The sequence below is a fragment of the Bacillus rossius genome, chromosome 8 (genome assembly GCF_032445375.1).
Source record: "Bacillus rossius redtenbacheri isolate Brsri chromosome 8, Brsri_v3, whole genome shotgun sequence".
Taxonomy (NCBI): Eukaryota; Metazoa; Arthropoda; class Insecta; order Phasmatodea; family Bacillidae; genus Bacillus; species Bacillus rossius.
In genome coordinates this window covers 46,897,765-46,910,342 of record NC_086336.1, presented here as the reverse complement: position 1 = coordinate 46,910,342, position 12,578 = coordinate 46,897,765, and the positions used below count along the sequence as shown (strand labels likewise).

The 12,578-nt window shown below is 35.2% G+C and overlaps 1 protein-coding gene across 2 annotated transcripts in view; it reads right to left on the bottom strand.

Annotated features, from left to right (window-relative positions):
• Positions 1-114: 114 nt before the first annotated feature.
• Positions 115-12,578, bottom strand: part of LOC134534862 (heparan sulfate glucosamine 3-O-sulfotransferase 6) — a 29,393-nt gene continuing 16,929 nt past the window's right edge. The window contains exon 6 of one of the 2 annotated variants that reach the window (XM_063373503.1): positions 115-11,676. In XM_063373503.1, coding sequence (XP_063229573.1) covers positions 11,440-11,676 — 237 coding nt within the window. In that variant the 3' untranslated portion in view covers positions 115-11,439. The remainder of the gene's footprint in view (positions 11,677-12,578) is intronic. The other variant, XM_063373504.1, reaches the window with a different exon arrangement.

Here is a 12,578-nt window from a genome sequence, read left to right as displayed (position 1 = left end):
TGTCTCAAACTTTTTGTGGTGTACAAGTGTTAATCTGCAGTATGTATAGCTTTCTTAAGCTTAGAAGCATTATGACTGCAGCATTGAAAGTATATATATAAAAATAGAAATTCATATAAAGAAACATAATATTTAATCTTGATACAAACACAAATTAAGTACATTATCTTCAACAAAAAAAAAAACACTAGTCAAATTTTACTACACTTCACACAATTTCACAATTAGGTAATTTTTAACATATAATAAAATAAAAAGCATTAGGAAGACAAAAAAAAACCCAATTGTGAACTTTTAAAATACCATTATGTCAATCAGTGATGCAATAATTACATTGCTGTTTGTACAATTGCTCACTAAAAGCAATACAGTTACATTACAATAACACGTCAAACCAATTACTGGCACATTTTATGTTAACACACACCAAAACTAAAGAAACTTTTAACTCCATGTTTATACACTTAATGCTCATCCTGAATTGAATTTATGTTATGAAATTATTATTAAATTAATTTTCAATGAAGCTTGGAATGAAAAAATTAAGTCCCATTATAGTATAGACATACAGGACTATTGTTTTGTCTCACATAAGACACACATGGAACAACGGAACCATCTACGAGGAAATGAAAATAAATTCCATATTAACACAAAGATTATTTATCCATTAAAAATTTTTTTTTAACATTGGTACGTATACAGTTAATACAAATAAGACAAAATGGCAATTTATAAATATTTTTTTTGGATACACCAAATGTCATGGTCAGCATTTCTGTACGCCAGCAATAAACAAATTAACAAATGAGGAAAATTTTTACACACTGCAGCAACAGATAAACAAGCTGCCCAATTCCCATACAAAGAACCCTGCTCTAGCTGCAATACATATGTAATATTTTTTATTTCAAACTTAATCAGTGCAAACCCAATGCATTTTTCCAATTATTGCTTGGTTGCACACACTAGCACTCAAATACATAGTTAGTATCTACATCCAGAGACATGACACAATTACATCAATAAATATATGATATGCTTCTAGGAAACAAAAAAATAGTATATGTTGAAATATATGTATATTTAATTATTGTACTATAAAATAAATAAAATAGGAATATGTATCGATATATAGTATACAATACAAGGTTAATAATTTGTATGCATGTTAATTTTCAAAACAGGATCTACAACTAAGTGAAATTGTGTTACGTGTTCATTGCATACTTTCTTAACAGATGCACAAGCATTGCAATGCATCCCCTCCCTCTCCCCCCCCCCCCCCATAAGAGCTTTGTCACTGTTCTCTAATGACTACTACTACTGTGTGAAATACAAGAAGCTACCAGAAAACATGTTATAGTTCTATCACTACACTCAAGCAGGCAACAGTAATTTCCACAACAACATGGATGAAATAAACCCAGTGAAACCTCGCTGTTTCGAAAGTGGGAATTTATGAGAAGTGCGAAAATGTAACAATTTTGCAATTATCTTAGTTGTTTTCCTGTCACTGTGCATTTATTTACAGGATTTATTTTTTTGGGGGGATTTGATGACTGTTGTCAGTTGTTATGTTCTGCATGCTTCATACTTTCATTGTGCAAAGCAACATTTGGGCTATAGTTTGAAACACATGCAAGGGGTAAAAATAATACACTGCACACGCACCTTATAAAAATTACAGTTAGGTATAATAGTGGGAAAAAACTTGGTACAAATTCACCAATCATCAAACAAGAGAGATAAACTGTTTTCAATAACTTTCATCTCAATTTCTTTTCTTCGCTAAACAATTTTCGAAGAGAAATGTAGATTTGTCTGGAAAGCTTAGGAATCTAACTATAAACTCCAATAGTTTTTCCATTGTTTGAAAATTTAAAATACTTGTACGCAATAACAAACTAATTACTACAATTTTCAAAACTCTTTCTAGCAAGGTTTCACTTTATCTCAAAATGAGTTATGTACATAAATTATAATATTTCTTATATGTATTCACTTGAACATAACAAAAGGAAATGGCTCAAATTTTAATTAGTACAGATTTTTTCATGCATACAAACTTCAGAACGCTACCGAATGTGACCATTAAACTACTGCATGCCTAAGTCTCTCTCTTATCAGTCAAGAATATTTTACTACATGTTATACACAGCGTACTAAACACAATTTTTTTTTTCTTTTCAAAATGCGAAAACTATTTAATGTTATGCACAAACTCTACTGCACATTTCATTTCATCACAAAAAATTAATCTTGTAATGAAAATGCTTTATCTATATTTCCGTGAAAGAGGTGCATTTCCCTTGTACATACTTAACAATTCTACAATAAGTACCCTAACTATTCTGCCAAAAGAGGTAAAGTGCTGAAAACGTCTAGGATAAATACTGAGCAGCTGTTAGCCTAGAAGCCAACACACTGACTGCACTAACAAGGAACTTCTATGACGCCAAGCTACAACGTACTTTAAGTTAGAAACAATACGTCACTCTACCGACAAACATTTGTGCAAATAACTTTTTTTTTGTTCAATTGACTGTTTCAAGATCACAAGTAGAAAAATAGGCCTTCGTTACGCACAAACCGGCCAACCCGCAGCCAATGTTGCTGCGAGTGTAATGAAGACACAGCGTGTCAGATACGGTACCACACAGCCCACCAAACAGCATGAGACATGCCGGAAAAAGTTTTTTTTTTTAGCTCAGACATACATCTCTGTATATGGTGAGTAAATATTACAATAACAACAGTAAATAACTTTTAAAAAAACACCATAAACACAGGAACTGTTTCAAACAAGGATGTTTAGTGTAACAAAATTATGCTGAGGTGGAAAAACATATAATCGTATACATTAAAATATGTATGCACAATTCGACTATTGTATTTGTACGATCCTGAGAACCCAAATAAATAAAAAAAATTGCCTAGCCTATATGATTACTGGCCTTAATGCAGTTAGTAAAGATGGATGAACTGAATACAAAAATATTTTTATAGCTGCATACACTAGTGACTTTAAAAATTCTCTCGTCAGCAAATACATACAGGTACAATAAATAAAGTAAATATAGGGAACCAATAACACACAACTTTGTATATCCTATTAATAATATTGCTTTTTGTTAAGTGAAACGTTCACAAGATCACTGTGATATGTAACTATACCAAGTATCTTACAGCTGTAATTACTTAAATAATCTCAAATTCACACTGCGAGTACTGGAATTATGTTCCATGGGAATGGATGGTCTACTACTTGTTTTTTTTCGGGCCAAACACAAAAATTTGCAATTAATGTAGCTGCACAGCTGCAAGTCAGCTAAGAGCACACCACTGAGAATGCTAAAGCACAAAATAGTGGCCACACTACGTGTCAGCAAACACATATACATGTCTCAAATCCATTTTCATCCTATTAAAAATGAATTTAAGAATACTGCTTTGATAATAAAATACTGCTTATAATAGTAGTTTGTGATTTATCTACAGACGTTCACAGAAACTGGAAGGTTAAGTATGCATCATCACATCAAATCACTTCACCAAGATCTTAACCACTTCTGATGTACTACGTTCAGACAGTAAATACAATAACAAATTAACAGGAGCTTTCTAAAGAACACAGAAGACATCTTTGGCTGTAGGCTGTAGTTAAGTTAAGACTAACAACTATGTTCCAAACACTCCATGTCACATGCCATGTTGAAATCTAGTTTCATTCTCTCGTCTTTACTATTATTTAAGAGGCCACTCCAGTGTTTCAGGGGCACTACGCAACCCGCATTAACCTCATAAGATTCAATGCTATTTTAATTTTGCTTATAACTTATTATCTAATATAGATATATAATATAATATAGTTGCTTATAACTAATTAACTAATATAGATTTTTAAATGATGCTTGCTTGATATGTAAGACAACGATGCTCTTATCAAAGCCCCTTTCTTCAAAAACGTGCATAAATTATGGTTCAAACCTAGACAATACACTTATACATATTAGTAAAGATTAGTATAAAACCATAATTTATGCACGTTTTTGAAGAAAGGGGCTTTGATAAGAGCATCGTTGTCTTACATATCAAGCAAGCATCATTTCAAAATCTATATTAGTTAATTAGTTATAAGCAAAATGAAAATAACATTGATTCATATGAGATTAACGCAGGTTGCGTAGTGCCCTTGAAACACTGGAGTGGCCTCTTAAGGGCTAATTACAATATCTATCTGAATACAATGCTATGATTTTTACCATAAAATTAGAAAACTAAAAAGTGGGTGTCGCATTATAATCAAAAACTTGTATCTTGCCATTGGTAACAGCTTAGTTGCAAAACTACACGCTCTGCCTGTAAACTTCCAACACTCATGCCAGTTTAGTCGGGGGCTTCCTGAACCTCCGCACAGGCGTTACAGATGAGAGATGCAGGATGAAGAAGAGGAAGCAAATCGAGTTTGTCACTGTGTGCTTTCTGCTTCTCTTCTCTGTGGCTTCACGGGAAGGACCGACCACCCACCCTGTATCACCACATTCTCTGTTTTTTTTTTTTAACAGTCACCCCTTTTGAAGTACAGTCATAAAACACAATTTTTTTTTTCTATCTTTGACTTGGTGTTTCAAAAGAGACCATTTAAATCACTGTACTGAAGAACGTGACACCAGAAAGGGTCTCATAATTTTGGAATAAATTTAATAATATTTAAGAGTTACGAACAATCAAGTGTGATTTCCAATCCATGAAGTCTTTTTCATAAACTCATGACCAAAGAGTTTTGGGTCACATTATATCTAGTCACATTATTTACGGGCAAATACGGTACATAATTTTAACATAATACTTACCTTGCAATTGCTGTTCTGTCATTAATTTTTTCAACAGATATTCAATAAGCTAACATAATGGGTGTAGAAATTTGAACAAGTGATAAAAATTACAAACAATTTTGTAACTTTTTAAACCTATTTCAACTTACTTAGTGAATATCTATTGAAAATATTAATGATGTAATAACAAATGCAAGGGAGGTATGTTAGAATTTCAGAAAGAATTCTTAAATAATAGTAATGACGAAATAAATAAAAATTAACACGGCGTGTGAGACAGAGTCCTAAGACATGTGCATTTCTCAACAATACACTCTCAACTAACTATTTTGTGCACTGCTAGTGCCATTATAACAAAGCTTTCAACAAGTTTGCGTCCAAGAAGTTTTACATCTAGCCAAAGCTTAAACTAGCTCAATCAAGCTAATCAAACACTACACAATCACATGCAAGTAAATTGTTCAATTACAATGTTAAACTGCAACATTGTGGTAGTAAATTACCAAACAACACTGCAACAATTATTTAACCAGTTTCTACGATTAACAAAGATAAAGAACGATACATTAAATTCAACAAGCATAATAGATCAATGTTATAAACAAAATTGAACTTACACCTTCCTTACGTTTTTTTGATAATTTTCTTTATTTGGAAACTTTGTTTAGCTGTATTAATAAATTGTGAGTTCTTTCTCTTTGGCAAAATGTATACTGTGAACATTCCATTTAACGGACCTCCACGAGATGGTTATTGGAACTGACGGAGTGCTTCCAACAAAATGAAACTGTCGCACTTGTCTTTTACACACTCGAGAGAAACAGGGTCGGCAGCAGACTGCCGTTATGTTCGCCCACCAAGCTGCCAGATGAGGAATGCACAAATCAATTAGCACTGTTCCACGCGACAGGATGCCGGAGTTGCAGTTGCGAATCTAGAAATGCCTGACGAAGGGGTCCTGTGTTCGGGAACTAATGCTTTTCTCCCAGTTTCTCACCAGCCAGGAAAAATCACCTCATACCGAGTCAGTTGCAATCAGAAGGGTAGGGCTTCAGCACCTTCAATAAGCTCCCCCCCCCCCACAATCCCCTTTTTCCATTTGAGCATCTGCAGAATTAAGAACAAGCGTAACTCGTTACAGCAGACATGTCTATTTTTACCCACTTCATTTTTGCGGCAGTCACACCCCTCATTTTACTTTGAAATTTGTTACGTTTTATTTTAGGCAACTTAAATTGTGCAGGATATTTTAACTGCTGTAAATTTTAGGCAGTTCTACATCACAGTGAAACATGCCTAGGTACACAAAAATTGCTTGTTTCCTCTTCAACCTCTCCAAGTGAAAGTGCATGCTCGTTAAATAGGTCTTTTGGTGCTCTTTTCCATTAGAATCCTCTCCATGCCTTGTGATTCGGGTGACAGGCGTTTGTTGCAAGTGGCAGCAGAAAAATGTGGGGCGGGGGGGGGGGGGAACAAATGAATAAGGGCTTAAAGGATGTCAAAAAATTATTTGGTGAATAAATTTTAACATTTTAACAAAATACGTAATAGGTCTATTATTCATAGCATCGGGTCGATTTTTATGACAGGAAGCTAGCACCTTTTTCAGGGATAATTTCTACATGATTTAAATTAACAGTCTCCAACTATTCATATATTTAATGCGTGACTGTAAACTGAAGTGAGGCGTGTAAAATCAAAATGTAAATTAGCAAAAGGTTGATGGAAATTAAAATTTAATGTCTTCCAGCAAAATTACTGTTTATTTCAAGACTTTTTGGTGACTTTCATGACCTGCAGACACTCTTGACTTATGGCTGTCTCACATGCCATGTTGATTTTTAAATTTATTTGTCATTACTATTATTCAAGGACCATTTCTATTTTAGTTTGTACCTCCCTTACCTCTGTTGTTCTGTCACAAGTATTTCCAACAGATATTTACTTATATGTATAGTGAGTGTAAAAATTTTCACAGGATTATAATTACAAAAAAATAAGCAAAATTTTTACCCTCACTATATTACATTTAGTGAATATCTTTCGAAAATATTTATGATATAACAAATGCAAGACAGGTATCCAGTTAAAATTTTACAATTACTCCATGTTGTGTATAAACTCGGTTGTAAATGGTGTTTAGGCAGTGATTTAACTTTTTAGTTGTCAGTGACACTGGCCGTATATGGATACCGTTACCGGAAGCCATTGCGACTATTCGGTTTTTGGTTTCAGAGTTGGTCATGTGCGGAACATGGTGCGAGTACGACAGGTTGTTAGTTGCTACGGTACAAAGAACGTGCCGTGCAGACAATTCTGGTTGTGAGATGCAGAACTGGTGTGGTGACGAGTGTGTGAACAATCCTATGGATTCAAATCTTTATCGCAATAGACTGCGTGGTCCTCCGGTGGAAATACCTAAGGTTGCAACGCTGTGAGAACGAAGAAACTGTGATGTGCGATGGTAAACAAGTCCTTAAATAAAAGTAATAATGAAAAAAATTTTTAAAACATCAATATGGCTTGTGAGACTGAGCCTTAACATCTTTTCGACATCAAGGTCAGTAGAGACAATGGGACGGTAGCCCTGAGGTGACGTAACACAACACTGACAGGACGAATGGGCGGGAAAAAACATAAGCAACCCCAGAAAATCCACCAGCTCAAGTCAACATCAGCCAAATTTCTCAGATTGCTAAAAAAAGATCCAGTTTTTTAACCCAGCAGAGAGTCGAACCCTGGTCAACTTGTTGGTGGCAGGCAAGAGATCCCACCCCTCTTAACACCATGGTCTCCTTGCAGAGAAAGAGGAATCGGATCACAAGCAAACGTGTGTGGCCTGCTTGCTTTCAATGCCCAAACAACATTGATCTGTTTACGTCAAAGTATATGAAACCATGTGTTATGCAGGACACTTAGTGTTTTTTTTAAACAACCATAATTTATTTTGAATGTGCCTAACTTGCATAATCCATGATTTCATATACTTTGACGTGAACAGGTCAACGTGCAGAATGAAAAAATTTAGCGTGTAGCATTATGACCAAACAACTACCTTCACCACATAGATAACACCCCACCAAAAAACTATGTGCCACTCCATAATTCGTCAATAAACAATCTCCCAAACGGTCCACTAAATTGAGGGTTCACTGTATTTACAGGCTTGTGATGTAATCCCAGTAATATAAATTACATTTAAGACAGTACTAAACATCAAAGTTCAGTTGCATTTTGAATGATATGTTCATGTTGCTATAGTTTACGGTTACAAATAACTACTCTTAATGAGCTTATTGCTCAACAAAATCACGGAAATCAGCCGAAAAAGATCCAGTGATGTAGTGGGTTCACAAATCCAGCATCCTGAATACCTCCAAGGGTATTCGACAACAGTTCAGGAGAGGTAGTGTGATGATTATCCATGAAAAGTTCTACGCTACTAATTAATACCAACAGATGCAAAATATAAAAAATGCTGGTACAGTAATTCCTCGATTAACGGACCCTTGTTTAACGAACATTTGTAATAACGGACACTATATTTTGTTGCCTTCAATTTAGTTAACGGACTTTTCTACGTTGCTATCTAACTGAATAATTAATGCATGTATAATGATTATCGAAGGATGACAGAACTGTTTTCAAAAAGTGTCTGTGTATCTTTTCTCCCGTGCCTATATAAAAAAAAAGAGGGTAAGACGCAGCACTAATATTTACAATGTGCATGGCAAAGAAAGCGACAGCCAACTCAACCCTTTCACCAGCCCGATCGTCCCGTTATGACAAGGAAATCTGTACATGTCGTTTACAGACTTGCCGGCCGGTGATGTACACGAGCCATTATATTCCAAAAATTTTTGTAGCCAGCCACTAATCCTTCGCTGTACAGGCTTTACTTGTACTTACTGTCTTTACCTGAAATAAATAAGATTAAGTTCTCATAGTTCATTATAGTTCATTGTCTTTAGTGAAATCTTATTTATGTGCAAGTTTAATTCGAAGTAGCCGTACGGATGAAAACATAACATAATAAATCGGCCTCTAGTTATGGGAAGAAGAATGGTAGGCTGCGAGTTCCCCCCACCCCCAATTGTCTATCCAGCCGTCCAACAAAGGCATGTGAAGGAAAACAGCCACTTGTCACGCGCTCTCTCTCACTTCAGGCCGATTAACACAAACCAGTGCCGTGGCCGGCTTGTGCATCCACCGACGAGGTAAAAAATAATCTATTTGAAGGGTTTTGTTTCCATGCCGCTGCAAACAGTGTTGTCCCTGTTACTGTACCAAGACCGCCAGATAATTGTGGACGGTATTTTCTTGTTTCATGCCCGTGCAATTGGTGGATATTTACGAGTGTAACTGCCAGACGAAGGATGAAACTCCGTCCACCGTGAACAGAAATCAATGTAAGTTCACTGTCTGTGAAGTTAACAGGCAGGCCACAGCACTGTCATGTCACCGGGGTGCGTGTAAATCAGCCTTTCCTCACATTCTTCTTTCTCTCACCCTTGCTCTTGACAAGGATACCGGACTAACCAGTTTGCAGCCATTACTCTTGCTGTATCCAAGCTCTTATAGTTTAGATGTTTGGCTGTGCTGCGACACATCATCCCGCCGTGTCAGCATGTCACGAGTTGGGCGTCATGTTTTTACATCACATGTTTAGCCATGATTAGGTCTACGAACATAACCCGAGACAACACACTTCCTTATGGCCTTAAGGGTATGGGGAAAAGTTATTTAATTAATGGACGTTTTGCTTACCCAACCATTCCTGGGAATGTAGTCTGTTAATCGAGGACTTACGGTAATGTAAAAATTTACAACAGATTTTGCATGTCTTCACTGCTTCTAGCTTTCCAGCTTTTGGCAGTTGAATGCCATGGCTTGCTATATTTGAACCAGAACAAAAATACAAATAAAATTAAAAACCAACCATAGGATATTAATTGATTTAAATATTATTTAAAGACTAGAAATCTGTAACAAAGCAATAAGTTTTCTTATTTTAATAATGATAAAAAATGTGCAATAGGAACAAGTTTTTTTTATAAGAACGTAGACTTATCTTTTAAGAAATGGTTTTGCCCTAAAAGTTCACCCCCTGCATAAAATAGCATATGTCTGCTTCAGCTTAAGATGGAACTTTCAGTTGTTTTCCATAGGATTGAAAATATTTAACATTGACTCAAAATATAACCTCTAAACTTGCTCAAAAAGTAAGCAAATAATTCAATTATGTACTGTGTAGTAACATACAAAGAAAGATAAATAACTGCACGGTCAAAAAGTGAAAGACTGGTAACTATTAAGATTATTACAGTAAACCTGTGAGAAAAATATTCGGACACTACACAAAACCAAAAAATTATTGAGGTAAAAAAATTAAGTACATGTTAATTTTCCCTAATTAACACAAAGCCAAGTTCCAGCAACATATACATTAAACAACCACACAAAACAGGAAGTATATAATATACAGAACCAAGATAAATTCAATAACAAAAATAAAAAAAATCTGTTTGTACTGTTTTAACTTTTAAGTAAGTCTGCCATTTTGTACCATGCTCACCTTTTTCTTACCCTTACACATAGCCATCATTGCATAAAGTATACAGGCTTGATTATACGGTCAGGGATATGAAATGCTTAGAATACAATAGTACACATTTGCTCACGTCAATGCTGCAGATTGTGATAGCACCTCCTTTTAAGGCTTTAAATTTGTACTTTGTTTCCCTGGTGAAAAAAAAATCTGTGTATTAGCGGCCATATTGCTTAGTGTGCACTAGTGAATTGTGCAAAGAGGGATATGTTTAAAACTGCGTAAATGAAGATACACAATCTCTGCACCTTGGTGACTTTCCATGATCATCGAAGACAGAGAATCACGGGGCATCAGATTTACAAACCTTTTAATATGGAAACTAACCAGCAGCAGTTACGTGAGCAAGTACAACAAAGGTAAGAGAGATGTAATACCGGTATACAAAGGAAGTTAGAAACAGAGGACCCCTAGGACTAGAAGTATCACACACGCATAATAGCTTGGTTCAGACAAGAGCCTATGTGCTCAGACTCAGGGTTGTTCGTAGCCCGCAGTAAGGATTTCAGGATGTATCCAAGCCCTCACCACAATTCAGCAGAACCGGTAATTTGTGATTATGTAGTACCACTTCAAAAACTTAATTTTTGTAATTCATGTTGTTTATCTTACATAATGAGTGAAATAGCACTACAGTACGCACTCATGCAGAAATTTACATTAACAGAAAATTTTTTGTAGGCAGAAAAGTGGTAAAGTTATTAAGCAGGGAAATTTCCTGGGATTTCAATATTAAGATTTTACTGTATTTCTACGGCCAAATTAAGAAAGAAAGAAAAGTCCAAAAATTTTGTTATTGGTATCTATTAGAAAATTTCGGTAGACAATGTTAAAATATATATATATATATATACCCCCATGAAGTAAAATACAGGCTACGCCCCTGGCTATCGCGTGAAATTAAGAGCTGAAAGAAACACACAACCCACGCCCACAGAGAAATTGAAAATCAAAATAGAATCCACGGGCGAAGGGAACTCGCGGTGTGGGGAGTCACTGCCAGCCAAAGTTTATCCCGGTCAACTGGTAGAAGCGCGCGTTGAACGGCCGGTAGAACTCGCGCAGGCGCTGGACGGCCACCGGGTCGATGAACGGGTGGTTGCGGCCCTTCGTCTTGCCCAGGCAGTGAGGGCTGGAGCGCCCTTCCGACTTCATCAGACAAGGGAAGCCCTTGGTCGAGTTGAAGTAGAAGTGCTTCTCCGTGATCACTCGCTTCAGCCCCAAGAAGTCCTGACAAACACGGATACACAATGTAAGCACAGAAAATCCAAAAGGTTTCTATTTAAGTATTTCAACTTATTCAGTTCTTAATTTATAAACACATTAGATTCAACTCTTATAAGAAGTTACCTCGTTAAATAACACAATTTTTTTTTTCTAGAAACTTCTTGCTAATTCTAACATTTAAACTAATGAGAAAACAGTGTCATAAACTATTATCATCAGTGTGTTGAACTTTCATCACTTTTAATTCAGTAAATGCACCTATATACAAGAATAGTTTCATAACTTAAATTTAAACATTATTAAAGGCAATTGTCAAAAAAAAGCCATATTGCTGATTTCCAGTTTTGAAAGGTTGTGAGGAAATACTACATTTTTCAGTAATTAGTAAAAAAAAACAAAATTTACAGTGAAACCTTATTAAAACAAACCTGAGGGAACAGAAATTTACCCACTTTGTAATAATGAAGTTTGTAATAACCATACTTCCCCACGTTGCGCATACATTATTATTTATTACTATTAGTGCATAATGTCAAAACAAAAGTACAAAATAAATCATATACACAGTGCTATGTACTACAAATCTGCATAAGAGCATTCTCTTAAGTAAAATCATGGTTGACCTACATAATAAAAGTTAACACAAAATTATTTACAATTTTTAATGGTATGTTACTACACCCTATTACATATCTAAAAGATCACTACGAAGATTTAGGTAAACAAAAAAATTAACTATATTGTTTGGTTATCATTTTTTTTTAAACACACTTTGAACAAAGCCACATAACTGGTCAAAGACTGATTGTTTTAGTGTCAATATTGCAGTAAAGTCAAAATTGAGGGAAAACTCTTTAAACTCCTCTAATACATTAAGTACCTCATTTCCTGTATGTATTCTTTAT